The following is a 15,913-nucleotide window of genomic DNA, read 5'->3' as shown; positions in this document are numbered from 1 at the left end:
CGCGGAAACTACCAGAATGGCCCAAAAGTACGTGTTTATTGCTTTCCAAGAGACGAAGCACGAAGAAAAGCTTGGTTGCGAGCCATTCCACGGAAGGATTTCACACCTACAGTGCATTCGAGGGTAAGACTCTGAAATATTGCTTAGTAGGCGCTGGTAATTATCTTAGTTGTGAGCTTTCGCGATTGTTAAAGACTGTGACTCCGGGAAAGGCATGCTGGCTTTATAGGCAATGATAGCACTTTAACTTATGTATTAATTGTCGAGGAAGCATTTATTTCTGTGGATGTCCATAAGGCTTGCGATGCATTTGGTCAGGGATGTCAAAAATTCAGGGGGCACTTTGACTGTCTAAAGTGGGTAGAGGCGGAAGCGTTTTCCGCACCACCTTCGCTGTTTCTGTGGCACTGGTGGCGTCACATATAATTGAGTACTAATTACCAAGTGATGACAAATCACTAATTAATGGTTAAGTACTGATTAATGCCGGAATACTAATTAACTGCTAATTAATGATGCTTAAGCTTCGCCTTTAGGAGTGGAACGCGACAGCGCGTTGTAGCGCTGCCAGGGAGTCCACGGAACGCCGCCACCCGTTCGGCGCGATGCCTTGCCCTTTGAACGCAACGCTTTTTGAGGAAAGGAAATGGCGCAGTAATTCTCTGTCATCTAGGTGGACACCTGAACCGCACCGTAGAGGAAGGGAGGAAGTGGGAGTGAAAGAAGATAGATAAAGAGGAGCCGTAATGAAGAAAATGAAAATTGTATTTGAGGAAAGGCAATTACGCAGTAACTGTCTCACAAAATTCAGGGGGCACTTTTTTGACCTAAAGTGTCTTTGGGAGCAAACGCGGAAGATTTTCTCTCCTGTAGGAATCAACGCGGTGTCGTGATTTCACACACGATTTCCCTCCTGGAAGAACATGACATTGAGACATGTGAAAATGGCCACACTGCACAAACTCTCGTGCGCTTGGTGGTTCGCGTTGCAACCAACGTTGTTTTAAACAACTTTTGCAAACTGAGAAATGACGCCATACAAGACAATGCGCAGCAGAAGGCTGCCGCCCGGAAAGCAGCAACGCTTAAGAAGAAGCAAGTTTTATTCCCAAAGCAATAAAAATGCTTTGCGAACACTTCATTGCTGCTGTCTCGTCGTTTGTTATTGTAGGCGTGAGACTAGCTGTACAAATACTCTTCAACAGGGCAACTTTATTGTGAGCGTCATTATACCTGTATGTGAAAGTTTTAAGCAAAACATAATAAATAATAAAACTATCACAATGCGCAGTAGAGGGTGTTTTTTTTTAACGTTCACGAACTGATCAAATGATATTGTAAGGCGCGCACAAACTCGCGCATTTCTTTCCTGCAGCAACGAAAAAAATAACAATGAAGGAATCACTTATGAAACAGCTAGGAACTTCTTAGCAGTTATGTGCGGCAGAACCCAAATAGTGCAGGTGGGCGCGGCGCGCGGCCCCGCTGAAATCGCGGAGCGCAGCGCCGGCACGGTCCCTTGGCGTGACGTCACGCGGCTCGTGGAGAGGCCTGTGTTGGTTTTAGCAGAGCGTAATTGCGCTTCCGCTCCGCTCACGGTTCCCGCTCACCGTAACCGGAGCGTTGGCCATAAAATTTCTTTTTAGCTGAACGGGAACGAGGCGAACTGCACAAAGAGCCTCTGGTGTTGAAATGTGAAACTAGGCAACAGGAAAAAAATGAATAGCTTCATTTTCCGTCGCAGTATAAAGACATTTTTGCACGTAAACATTTTATAAGATGTAGATAAGATGTAAGGTGAAATGCATATGTTGTTTTTGAGCAGTCGTTTTTTATTTCTGTTATCGAGCACAGTTGCGAGCCAACGCCAGGTCAGAAAGTAGTCGTGATGAGGCGAGCCTCGTGTTCGTTCCTCTGTCTTGTGCGCGATACGTGCAGCGTTTGTCTTGTGCTGCTAGCTAGTGCATTGCTTACGAGCCGGCGTCATGACACAAATGAGGAGTGTGCTGCAAGACCCACTCTTGTTGAGTCAGCTCACCTGGCACGATATTGAAGACCTTTTGGTAATGGAATTGTTTTCTGTTACTCGGCGAGATCCGCTTTCGGCGTCCGGATATCTGAATATCGACGCTATGGAAAATGGACTTTTCCGATCGTACTTTCGCTTCGAAAAAGCTGACATTAGAAGATTGAAAAGTGCTCTGCTTGTCCCTGACGTCATCGCGACGCCGCAAAGAGTGATCGTCCCCGGAGATGAAGCCCTGTGCATCACTTTGCGTCGCCTGTCGTACCCGAACAGGCTCTGCGAATTAGAGCAACTTTTCGGCCGGCACTATTCAGTGATTTCGTCGGTGACCAGCACTGTGCTCTCGCACATAGAGGACAACTTCGTTCACCTCCTAAAAGACGTGAACAATCACAGCTGGCTTGATTTGCCTACAATTGAAGCGTTCTCCCAGGTAAGGAATTCATTCGAATTTCTTAAACCACCATTACAGACATTTACTTTGCAGGCTGTGCATTTCAAAGGGGCTCCCCTCCACAACTGTTGGGGGTTCATAGACGGAACCGCCCGAGCTATCAGCAGGCCATCAACTAGCCAAAAGCTTTTCTTCTCTGGGCACAAACGCATACACGCTGTGAAATACCAGTCGATCATGTGTCCGAACGGCATCATATGCCAGCTCAGCGGGCCATTCTTCGGTAGCCGGCACGACGCTGGTGAGTTCCTTGTTCAGCTTTTTCTGGCGTGGCTTGAGCACAACTAACTTTTGTAGAGGAAGGAAACAGCGAGTTAACCCGTTTACTTATTTACATGTCTTTCAGGTATCCTGCGGAAAAGCAAGACATACGAAAAACTGGAAAAGCTTGTCCAAGGGCACAGCTACTGCTTGTATGGGGACCCGGCTTACCCATTGAGGCCACTGTTGTTAAAGCCCTATGGTGGAGGCAGGATAACAGCACGGCAGGAATCATTTAATAGGGAAATGAGCAAAGTAAGGCAAGCTGTTGAGTGGGGCTTTGGGAAGATCGCAGGGTTGTTTGCATTTCTTGATTTCAGGAAAAATCAGAAGCTCCAGCGGCAGAACTTGCCTCGCATGTACAGGGTCAGTGCACTTCTTGCAAATTGCCACACATGTGTCTATGGCTCTCAAGTATCCCAGTACTTTGGCCTCGAGCCACCAAGCTTAGAAGCATATCTCACTCCACAGCGTCATTAATGGCTGCATGGAGAGCACATAAGGTCATAGCACGAAGACCTCAAACATTCAGAACAATGCATGTAGAAAACCGTTTATTTTCAATCCAAGATTCTGGCCCCAACTCCGTCCCTTCCTCAGGAGTGACTGGAATTTTCAGCAGCAGCAGAAGCAGGGAGCTGGCCCGACGCGATGGACCGTTATATTCAAGTCGATGGAAAGATTCGTTGAGAATTACGCCAGAGTTCAAGAGACCCTCAAGAAGCTCTTGCAGACACCAGGTTCAGTGACCGAAAGCAGCAAGGCTATTTTTAGAGGTTACGATCAGCTTTTGCAGACGAACACTTCTAAATGGCGCTTATTCTACCACAACTCCGGGCATTTTAGAGATTCTACAAAAGCAATCGCAAAACATGTGCGAGTTGATGGTTCAGGTCGTGAAGTATGTTCAGCTTCTGTTTTGCATACCAGCGTCTGTTGCTTCCGGGGAACGCGCAAATAAAAACGTATTTGCGCAACCGAACGACTCAGGAGACTAAAGATCTGATTAAGAAACGCCAAAGCATGAGGGCGTCTAACTCCACAGACAGGATAGAACGAGCAGAGCTATCGAAGTTAATAAATAAGCACAAGGTAGCCCACATAAGAAAGTTTAACATGGAGAAAATCGAGCATGCTCTAAGGAACGGAGGTAGCCTAAAATCAGTGACGAGAAAACTGGGCATGGGTAGAATTAGCCGAACAGTTCTACACAAATCTATACAGTAGCGAATCTAATCACCAAGTTACTGAGGAAGGCAGTCGAGCACAGCAATGGGACATCCCGCCAGTAACGAAGGAGGAAGTAAAGAAAGCCTTACGAGCAATGCAAAGAGGGAAAGCAGCTGGTGAGCATCAGGTAACAGCAGATTTGTTGAAGGACGGAGGCAAGATTGTGCTATAAAAACTAGCCACCCTGTATACACAATGCCTTATGACCTCGAGAGTACCAGAAGCTTGGAAGAACGCTAACATTATCTTAATTATAAGAAAGGAGACGTCACGGACTTGAAGAATTACAGACCGATCAGCTTATTGTCCGTTGCCTACAAGGCATTTACTAAGGCAATCGCTAACAGAGTCAGGACAACCTTGCACTTCAGTCAACCAAATGATCAAGCAGGCTTTCGTAAAGGATACTCGATAATAGACCACATTCACACTATCAATCAGGTGATAGAGAAATGCGAAGAATATAACCAACCCCTATACATAGCCTTCATCGATTACGAGAAAGCATTTGACTCAGTGGAAACCTCAGCTGTCATGCAGGCATTGCGGAATCAGGGTGTGGAAGAGTGTTATGTGAAAATATTGGAAGATATGTATAACGATTGCACAGCTACTATAGTTCTCCATAAAGTCAGCAATAAAATTCCAATACGGAAAGGTGTCAGGCAGGGAGACACGATCTCGCCAATGCTGTTCACTGCCTGCTTACAGGAGGTATTCCGGGGGCTGGAATGGGAACAGTTGGGGATAGGAGTTAATGGAGAATACCTGAGTAATTTGCAATTCGCTGCTGACATTGCCTTGCTAAGCCACTCAGGACAAGAACTGCAAAGCATGATCAATCAGTTAGACAGGCAGAGCAGAACGGTGGGGCTAAGAATTAACATGCAGAAAACCTAAGTAATGTTCAACAGCCTAGCAAGGGAACAGCAGTTCGCAATTGGTAGCGAGGTGCTGGAAGTAGTAAGAGAATATGTCTACTTAGGGCAGGTAGTGACCGCAGATCCGGATCATGAGAGGGAAATAACTAGAATAAGAATGGGGTGGAGCGCATATGGCAGGTCCTCTCAGATCATGAATGGTAGCTTACCAATATCCCTGAAGAGAAAAGTATACAACAGCTGTATCCTACCGGTACTCACCTATGGGGCAGAAACGTGGAGGCTATCAAAGAGGGTTCAGCTTAAGTTAAGAACAACGCAGCGAGCTATGGAAAGGAAAATGATAGGTGTAACGTTAAGAGATCGGAAGAGGGCGGAGTGGGTGAGGGAACAAACGCGGGTAATGACATCCTAGTTGAAATCAAGAGGAAGAAGTGGGCTTGGGCAGGGCATGTAATGCGAAGGCAAGATAACCGCTGGTCCTTAAGGGTAACGGAGTGGATTCCAAGAGAAAGCAAACGTAGCAGGGGACGGCAGAAAGTTAGGTGGGCGGGTGAGATTAAGAAGTTTGCGGGGATACAGTGGCGGCAACTAGCAAAGGACAGGGTTAATTGGAGAGACATGGGAGAGGCCTTTGCCCTGCAGTAGGTGTAGTCAGGCTGATGATGATGATGAAGGTAAAATGCATTCTTTACCCTTCTGGATACCAAAGCCCCAGATTTTAGGTACGCATGACAACACAGCCATTATTTCTGGCAGCACAATACATTATGCACCAACTACAATATTTCATCCTTCGTTGTCCCTGCCTGTTCTACTCCGCTCTTGCAATAAACTCTCAATGCGCTGCATCCGCTCCAACAGCTGATCATGCTGATCTTTGTAAGAATTAATTTGTAGTAGATGCCTCTCCTCCTCGATGCGTACTTTTCTTTCTTCGAGTGCTAGTTTTTTTTCGTCTAGTCGCAGCTGGCGATTTGCTAGGGCAAGGTTTTCCTTTTTTAGAAGAAATTCGTATTCTTCCCTTCGGGCCAGGAGCTCTAGGCCCATGCTCTGCAGTCCTTGTATCCCTATGAGAAAAACAAAAACATTTTTAGTGTCCCTTGGAGTGAAAATGGTACTAAACTATTGCACCAGTCAGTTATGTTTTAAATATACTCATGGAGCAGATGTTGCATTCAGAGCACACTACATTTGTTACGCTTCAAACTGCTGCATACGAACAGGGTAAAAATGGCTTGATTCTGTGTAAAGAAGTAAGCATGCAGCATTTGTCAATCCGGCCGACAGAGTTCACCCTAGAGCAGTATACATTTTCAGTGGTGCCTTTTGAGCAGTGAAGAATCATTTCAGAAGAACTAGAGCGTTAGGAGCAAGGGTGAGAAGCGTGCTAACCCTGCCTGGCAATAGCAGGAGCCTTGCACAGCTCAAAAGCTACCCCCTTTGATCTGGACACAGCTGACATAGGCTGTCCCCTGCATTCCCAAAGGTTTTATTCCCGTTTGGAAGCAAGCACACATGAAACAAAGTGAAAATATATGTGGAGCTGAGTGATGGCATGTGATAACTATTGCAATGTTGTGCAAATGGCTTGTGGACCAGGTTGTCAGGTCCAGTTGTGTGAAATTGTTTGCTACAGTAAGGTCAGAGATACGAAGCCTCATGTTGCAAGTTGTGAAGCTGTATTTGTATCGTGAAGTTGGTGCTGTTAACTGGAGTGCATCTGTGTACCATTACATGTTCAACAGTGTACAGAACTTGTTTCATGTTATTGTAACCTTGTGTATGCCATGTTCCCAGTGGGTGCAAAGGGTCCAAGGTGCAAATGACAACTTTTTTTTTTAATCTCCTCTTGTACAGTGTATGCTGCGAGATAAAAATAAACCAATTTCAAGTTTGGCATTCGCCTGTCAAGGTGTGGATGTCGTACCTGAAAAAAGACCCTGTATTCCAATTACAAACCTGCTGGTCATGTAAAAGGTGTAGAGAGTTTTACATAATGGATAACACTGCTATGATGTCAGTTGAGCACTTTCTGCAAAAGCTTCCAATTTAAAAAGAAAATTGGTGCACACATGATCCATCAACTCCTTCTCCCTCACTTCAATATACCTTTAGAAAGTGCCCTACAGTCCGAAGTTACAATTCCCCATAAGAGTGCACTTGCCACTCTCAAAACACACAAACCACCCCGTCATGGCAGCATAGAGACCCAAGCACTCCACTAAACGATAGTGCAAACACTGCAGTGCTTCAAAGTAAATTTTACAGAAGCATGAGTAAATTATGGATACGCAGTTAAAAATGCACCAACCAGAGAAAAGGTATGATGAACAAAGCAGTGACCTTTACTAACTGCATGCTTTTATCTACACCTGAAAATACCTACGCATTCAATAACTACATACGAGTTCATGTTGCTTTGCCGTTGTCATAATTTTCCTCTTTGTTTTATTGTGTTTGTGTAATTCACATTTCAGCAGGGAACGGTGCCATGTTCACAGGTGGGCAGCTACCTCATGAGTGCACGCATACCACTTTAATTGCACATGTGAGGAACATGAGAGAGTGAGCCCTTTTGAGTGTCAACCCTCGTCTGTACAAGTGGACGTTATATTTGGTGGTTGACGAGAAGCTGCATGCATCCTATTAGAGACTCGAGTGGAGGGCTCTAGGTTATTTAGGCCACTCAGGGTACTTTAACATCCACCGTCACATTTATTTTTACCTCCAAAATGCACTGGTCATGACCAGAACTCAGTCTGACATCCTTGAATGAATGACAAATATTCCTGACTTGAGCTAACTATCGCCATGTTTCTGTCAACATAGCCCTCTGTGCCCTGTTACTCAGACTCTGCCTACTTAAAACAAATTTAACACCAACTTGCCCAAGCCTAAAAAATTTTCAGCATGCACGCAGGCACAACGTCCGCAATCTGCCTGCAAGCCCGTCTGCTGTGATGCACAACAAAGTAACTGAATGCAATAATGTGCTCAAGCTCTACTCAGTGTTCCATGCAAAAGCACCACCCAATAAATGCTTTAGGTTGCGTGCAGTACTGTGTTAGTTTCACCTTTGGGCATGTTTTGAGCTCGCTGCCTCTTTCGCCTTTGCCGAGGCTGTGCTTCTGGCTGGTGCGCCATTGCAGCAGCATCATCACTCGCCGAGTCATGGATGACTTGTTCTGTGCGGACAGAGGAGCGTGGGCTCTGTGGGGACAGCGGGGCCTCCTCCTCCTCAGGGTGGCATAGCGACATCAGTATCCGGGAGGCTGCTGACCCGCCACAGTCTGCAAAGGAAGCAGCAGTAGAGAAATGCCACTGCTATGATTAACTTTTTCCCACACCACTTCTGAATACAAGTAAATGATGCCAATCCTCCTAGTGTGCATTTTGTTGCTGGCATGACCACATCAGTGTGGAAAAAGAAAAACAACAGTGGACTGACACAATACAAAACATCAGTTTTCTTTAACATCAGTTTTCTTTTCTACTGCATCTTGCTGTGCTCTGTGGGGCTGACAGGCCGTGTTAACTGCACTACTTGGACATCAATGTATGGTGTGGAAGAATGACATATTACTGCAAATGCCAGAAAATAGAGCAAGATTAGCAGTGTTTACAAACCCACAGACTTATCGTGCGGCGCTATTGTATAACAACAGAGAGCCATGGAAGTCTATGCATTTACACACCCCGCGGTAAACACTGGGCGGCTTGTTTGTGAATATTTTTTTCTCTCAGTACCCGTGGCAGAAGTATTTTTATACCTAGTTTTAGAAACGTCAACCCCGTGCTATTCGACACAGGGCAATTGCTGAGTTCAACATACACTCTGCCTTCGCGACTTGAAGGGATCTGTACTGGATTATTAGAAAGCATGATTAGAAAACTTGCCGCTCATGTCTCCATCGTCGGCCTGGTCTCCGCCCGTGTCCATCGGCAGCACAGCAACGTCCCTCATGTTCTGCGCGGCACGCACTTGAGCAGCAGCCGAAAACGGCGCCGCCAGCGTCCTTTTGCACGGTGCCGTCGCGTTCCCTTTCCTCGGCACTGTCCTCGGCGTATACCCGAATTCGTGAGCCATATCAGATACTTCTTGCAGAAGCTGATCCAGCTCGCTATATTGTTCCTCTGTTCCGGACCTGAGGAGAGCGCAGGTTCGATTGTGTGATAAGGCATGCAACGTATATGTCACAGACACAGCGCAAAACAAAATAGGTACATAAACACTTACTTGCGTAGGTTCGCTTTGTCCTGCTGGCGAAAATACCCGAGCAACAGGTCCAGCCTGTCGCGCACTGCGCGGAGGGTGAGATCGCGCCCCGCTGCATCGGCCACGTTTCGGCGCACTTCGTCCCAAACGCGGGGGTTGCTAAAAGGATTTGCTGCGGCTACCTCGCGCAAAAGGCATAGGTCCTCGTCTATGCGAAACCTTTTTCTAGGTTTGCGGTTGCATACGCCAATGCTTTTCGCGGAGGCCGAGGCACATTCGCTGTCAGCTGCAGAACAGGCGGCTGCCATGTTGAACGCTGCCGACTCCGCGCGCGCGAGACCAGAATGCCTTGCGTGAGCCTCGCTCGTCGCGCCGTTCCGCGCTCCGCTGGGACTGCGCGCGAGCGGAACGGAAGTGCCGGTCCGCTCACGCGCTCCCGTCTGACGGTTCGGCGCATGCGCAGTAGCGCTCCCGCTAGCCGGCTTACCGGAGCGGAGGCGCAAATACGCTCTGCTAAAACTGTCTAATTACTGCGCCATTTCCTTTCCTCAAAAAGCGTTGCGTTCAAAGGGCAAGGCATCGCGCCGAACGGGTGGTGGCGTTCCGTGGACTCTCTGGCAGCGCTACAACGCGCTGTCGCGTTCCACTCCTAAAGGCGATGCTTAAGCGTCATTAATTAGCAGTTAATTAGTATTCAGGCATTAATCAGTAATTAACCATTAATTAGTTATTTGTCATCACTTAGTAATTAGTACTCAATTATATGTGACGCCACCAGTGCCACAGAAACAGCGAAGGTGGTGCGGAAAACGCTTCCGCCTCTACCCACTTTAGATAGTCAAAGTGCCCCTGAATTTTTCTAGGTCACTGTAGCCCAAGGGAGCAAGATTCTCAGTCAATTTAAGCACGAAGGCAAAGAAGGGACGAAATTGGTGAGAATTAAAACCTTTCCAAAAAGTGGAAAACCTGACAATATCCGGAATGGTTGGCCTCACACAGCACCATAACCCCTCATTTTCTTCAGGGGAGTGAGAGCCATAAGTTGGCGCATGTTTTGAGCACCTAGGACAGATACTTTGCGAGAAATCGAACCTACAGCCTCAAACATAGGTCTGCATCACAGTGTGGCCAGACGACAACGCCAAGTAACCGAATTTGGTGGAATCGAGAAGAAATCACTCTAGAAGCTGGAAAAAAAAGGCGGTTTTCATCAGGAAGACCTAAAGAACAACAATTCAAGAGGAAGAACGCAAGCAAACCAATCGAAGTCTTCAGAACGGAAATCTTGAAACGGTTGACACATATACAGTCGAGTGGTGGACGTGACATGAGTGGAAGAGGAGATTTTTTCTACTCGAGCAATGAAAGTCTGACGGACACAACCACGGGAGCTCACAGCTCGAAACAGGACCGCTAAAAGAAGAATCAAAGAAGGACACAAACAAAAAAGGCCAGACGATTTCTCCCACCAAGAATCAAAGGAACTAGAAAAGGTGGCAAAGCCTTCTACGTCAACCAGTGAGCAATGGTTGGTTTGGTTGGTTTATAGGGTTTAACGTCCCAAAGCAACTAAGGCTATGAGAGACGCCGTAGTGGAGGGCTCCGGAAGTTTCGACCACCTGGGGTTCTTTAACGTGCATTGACATCGCACAGTACACGGGCCTCTAGAATTTCTCCTCCAATGAAATTCAACCGCCGCGGCCGGGATCGAACCCGCGTCTTTCGGGTCAGCAGCCGAGCACCATAACAGCTGAGCCACCGCGGCGGCTATAGCAATGGAAAAAGGAGAAATCAAAAGAAACCCAGCAGCACCAGATGACTCCAAATGAAGAAGCCAACAGGGAAGACCATTTACAAGGACTCGATACTCGTCCACAAGTGAGAGATAGTGGACTGAAAGAAGACGGAATGGTGACCAACAGGCCCTGAGAAGAAGATAACCATTCCATACACCGAGGAATCTTGGACGAGGCCTCAACCTAGACATATTGAGACGCCCACGCGGAGCAATGCAAGCAACGCCAGTGACAAGGAAGAAGAAGACGCAGCAGAAATACCATGGAGAGAAAACATCAGAAGCATGACAAAGAAAATGGCAAGAAGCGACCAGAACATCATCAGAGCCCTCTGCAAGATCGCAAATAGAACGGAGGGAGACGAAACAACTGCCAACAATCTAGACGTCATATTGACAGAAGTCTCCAAGTTGAAAGCACTACTGCCAGAGGCAACTCATGAAAACCAATTCTTGAGAGGGCAAATAGAAGAACTAAACAAGAAACAAGTTTCTTTTCAAAGTTATGCAGATGCCACTCAGAAGACGAAAGGACAACCCAAACTCAAGCCCAAGCACCAGAAACAACAGCTATGATTGTGACATCAAAAACCTTGACCAAAGAGAAGGTAATGTACGTCCTGAAGAAAGGGGTTGACCCAATGGAACTCAGGATCAAGGACACCACCCTAAGGCCTGGCAGAGAGGGAGTAGTCGTCACTTCAACAGATCTCGAGTCTCTGGAATGCCTACATCGAAGAGGAAGAAAAACTGAAAAGTTTGGAGGTCAGGAAAGCAAAGGGACGGCGACTTAAGCTAAAGCTCGTTGGCATTGACGAGGAAATTCCAGAAGAAGTTGCAGAAAGGCTCATCCGCCCAAACGACCTCAAATGCACCACAGAGGACATTGAGGTTAAGGACCAATATCAAGGTCGCAACGGCACAACAGTGATTCTAGCCGTGAAGAGGAAGGGGCATGAAGAAATTAAGGACAGGAGGACGCTCACCCTCGGGTGGGTCAGAACGCCAGTCTACGAGAACATCATCGTGAACCAATGGCTGAAATGTGCAACATATGAGCACAGCTCATTTGGCTGTCAAGAAGAGTCGAGATGTAACAATTGTGGACAACATGGTCATCAAGTCGGAGACCGTGAAGAACAAACGTTCTGAGCAGTTTGTCACAAGGCAGGTTTGCCAAAAGAAAAGCTTCAGCACTCCATGTTGTCTTACTCATGCCCAATGTACACAAAGAAGAAGGAGGAGGAGAAAGCAAGGATTACCTAAAGACTTGCCTTGTGGACATTATGGCACAGAACAACGAAACAGCGAGCACTTCTATCAACAGCACAAGTGAACGAGTGCCAGGGCAACAGCTGAAACAAATGACAGTGGTGTCGTAAAAATTATACAGGTCTACTTAGCGCATGCCTTTAAAGCAAATCAAGCACGTAAAGATTTTAATGACGAAAACCATCAAAATATTTCAGTAATCCAGGAACCATACCATTACAATAATCAAATAATTCCATTCCCAGTTAAACACACGATAATTGCATCAAGAGAAAATCCCAAAACCGCAATAATTATTCACGAACAGAACATACAAGTCTTCCGAATTAAAATCACCAGCCACATAATAGCTAGAATCACTAAAGGGGAGAAATCCTTAATAATAATCAATAATAATCCATAATAATCCACCAAACGACGAAATAACTCCATTAATCACTACAATTGAGACAGAAATAGTGAAATTTCAACAATAAAATGTTTTTATAATGGTGGACTTTAATGCGAAAAACAACGTGTGGGGAAGTGAGGAAAATGACAACAAAGGGGACGACGTTCTTGAATTTATAATTTGAAACAGTTTAGTATTGCTAAACGAAAGGGATTCACCACCAACCTTTAAGACATCTAGAGCAAAAGGTTGGATTGATTTAATAATAGTAAATCAATAACTTCAAACTGAAATAAGTAAATGGGAAGTCCTTAAGGAAATAAATTACAGCGATCATTGTTACATACAAATAATAGTATCAAGAGTGGATACACCAGCAGCATATCATCTAACCTTAAAGGCGTATAAAAAAATTCTTGAACTAAGCAAATATAAATGGTTTGGAGGACCCTTTGACCTAGAATCGCCAGCAGAGATTGATCTTCACGTTGAAGAATTATATAAAAAAAATTAAGCTTTGCAAAATAAATACAACACTAAATTAAAAGAAAGTAGACATAAGTTAAATCCATGGCGGTCAATAGATCTGGAAGTAGAAAGGAAGAGAAAAAGAGCAATGAGCAGAATGTTTCGAAGAGCAAAGGTTGAATTGAGACATTCAAGAAGGAATATTACAAAGAGCATATAGTATATAACAACATGATACAAGATGCGAAAGACAAGAGTTGGGATCAACTTTGTCAAAAAATAGAGAAAAACCCTTTTACTTTTCCATATAAAATAGCAAGAAAACAGTTGAATGTACCGCTCCAGATTCAAAGTTTAGTAAAACCAGATGGTCAACAGACAAGCAGCTTAATTGAGACAATAGAGTACATTTTGGACGTGCTATTTGAAACGGAACGCAACGAAGGAAGATGAATGAAACAGATGAAGTGTGCTGTGGAAATTTGACAGAGGATAAAGATTTCACTGCACCAGAAATCGAAACAGTAGTGAAAAAATCTAAGGACCAATGTTACGCCAGGTCCGGACAAAATTAATGCTACCTTTGTAAAAGCATTCTACAAATCGCAAAAGGAGTACTTCAGGTTGCTATTTAATTCTTGCTTCAGCATGGGATATTTTCCTACAAAATGCAGAACTTCCTCAATAGTATTAATACCAAAAGGAGATTGCCAAAAGAGCACTGAAATAGAAAAATATCGTGCTATAGCAATCAACTCGATACTATGAAAAGTATTCGAAAAACTAATTAAACAAGAATTTATCATTACTTACAAAAAAACAGTCTTTGAAAAAGCCAATATGAATTTATACATAGAACATCAACCACAACAGCATTAAAAGGGATGAAAAAAAGAATATCAGAGGCAAAATTAGATAATTTAGGCATAGCAATAATTTCGCTAGATATTAAGAATGCATTTAACTCAATCAAACCAACAATCGTAGCAGAAAAACTAAAAAAATTAAATGTCACAAAAATTTAATTGAAGTAACGGACAATATTTTAAGACGTCGGAAAATCATATACGAAACTCAGACAGGAAGTATCGAAAAACATTTAGACTGGATCACCACAAGGTTCTCCACTAAGCCCTCTCTATTGGAATCTAACATTGAAGGATATTTTCCGAATCCACAAACCATCAGGAACTCATATGCAGGCATTTGCAGATGACATTATAATTACAATTAAATATAAATCAAGGAGAGACTTGGAAACCAAAGCAAATAATATTTTAGAGAAAGTGCATCAGTATGGATGCACACACAGCCTAAAATTTAATCCTGAGAAATCAAAACTACTCACTATTGGTAAAGATTATGGGACACACCCACAAAATATAAGAATGGATTCCAGAAAAATTAAAGCAGAAAACGAACTCAAAATTCTGGGAATAATATTTGATAGGAAAACATCATTTCTACCACATTTAAAATATGTACAAGACAAAGTTCAAACTCTAACAAAAAACTTAGGCAGGTTTATAGGTGTGAGGAAAGGAATAAAAAAGAAATACTGCTTAAATATACGTACAAGCATTCGAGAGCGAAATAGTGTATGCTTCCCCTGTGTGGTACGATGGGAGAGTTTACAATAAAAGGAAGTTAGGAGTGATACAAAGAATCCCATTAATTTTAATAACAAAAGCTTACCGAACTACTCCCAATGTAGCACTCAACATTCTGGCAGGAATTCCTCCTGTTACATTAAAGATCGAACAAGAAAATGAGCTATATTCAATTGTGCACAACGAAAAAGTTTTCAAATGGGAAACGTTATAATTAACTACTGAACAAGTAAGCGATAAGTATGATTTATGGGAGTATCATCCAGCAGAGAAACCTAAATTTGAATTTCGAGTTGAAGTCCTTGAGGCGGATATTAATATTTTTACGGATGGATCTCAAGCACAAAACAAGGATTTGGAAGGAAATGTTACTGAAATAAAAAATGGGGCAGCATTTGTGGTATTCGATAAGTCAGGAAGTTTAATCAAGTACAAACAATATAAACTTCCTAATTACAGTAACAACTCTGAGGCAGGAACAATAGCAATCCGGAAAGCAGTAGAATATATTATTGAAAAAAGGGAAAAAAATCGTATCAAATAATAACAGATAGTCTCAGTACCCTGAAATCACTTAATAATTCTAACAGTGACAACTCATTTGTTCAAGCAATAAAAGAGGGATTACTAAAGAACAACACATCGGAAATAGCATTAGTCTATATCAAGGGTCATAGTGGCAATAAAGGTAATGACAAAGCAGACGAATTAGCAAAAACCGCTTGGGAAAAGGGAGAAGAAATAAATGTTCCCATTACAAAGCAATTTATCAAGAAATAACTTAAAAAACAAATACTAGAAAAATGAAACAACATTTGGAGAGAAGAGGGGAAAAGTACATACACATGGAAGATTCCCATTTTACTTATCTAGATTCAAAAAATACCTATAAACTTTGACCATTACTTAGAAGACTGCTCACTAACAGAGAGACAGAGGAAGAAATTAAGTAACAGTCTAGGGAAAAATCTAGAGAAAAGGAAACCAGAAATACTGAAAACACAATGCAGACTATCCGCGAAAGGCTTGAGTTAATATTGTAGAAAGCCTATGATTAGTTACAGTTCTGATACCAGAAGTTACCCCTGCGGCCGTTAGGCGAGGGGCGAGCATGCTTCGGAGGCGTCAAAACCTACACCAACAACAATACATTAGAGCAACATACTAAGCAATCAAGAAAATTCCAACGAGAAAGTGGAAGGAAAAAAAAATAGACGAAAACAAAAGTAGGTAACTAAAAGAAGAAGGAACATCCGGAAGCAATAGGGAAAAATATAAACGAAAACAAAAGAAGGAATGAAAACAT

At 43.8% G+C, this 15,913-nt stretch overlaps 2 protein-coding genes across 3 annotated transcripts in view; one reads left to right on the top strand and one right to left on the bottom strand.

The window, feature by feature from the left end:
* The window catches only part of LOC149367494 (uncharacterized), a 99,414-nt gene that overhangs the window by 55,787 nt on the left and 27,714 nt on the right, over positions 1–15,913 (bottom strand). The window lies entirely within an intron of this gene.
* Positions 1,904–5,713, top strand: LOC149367495 (uncharacterized). Of its 2 annotated transcripts, XM_089555803.1 has the most exons (3): positions 1,904–2,459; positions 2,514–2,721; positions 2,827–5,713. In XM_089555803.1, exons 1-3 carry the CDS (start codon positions 1,986–1,988, stop codon positions 3,219–3,221), a joined length of 1,077 nt encoding a protein of 358 aa, XP_089411929.1. In that variant the 5' UTR covers positions 1,904–1,985; the 3' UTR covers positions 3,222–5,713. The 2 variants fall into 2 exon arrangements, with proteins under 2 accessions (XP_089411929.1, XP_089411925.1); XM_089555799.1 differs by having other exon boundaries at positions 1,904–2,721.

The sequence above is a fragment of the Amblyomma mixtum genome, chromosome 1, assembly GCF_055824585.1.
Source record: "Amblyomma mixtum isolate Tamu chromosome 1, ASM5582458v1, whole genome shotgun sequence".
In the NCBI taxonomy this organism is placed as follows: Eukaryota; Metazoa; Arthropoda; class Arachnida; order Ixodida; family Ixodidae; genus Amblyomma; species Amblyomma mixtum.
This window is presented reverse-complemented; position numbering and strand designations above follow the sequence as displayed.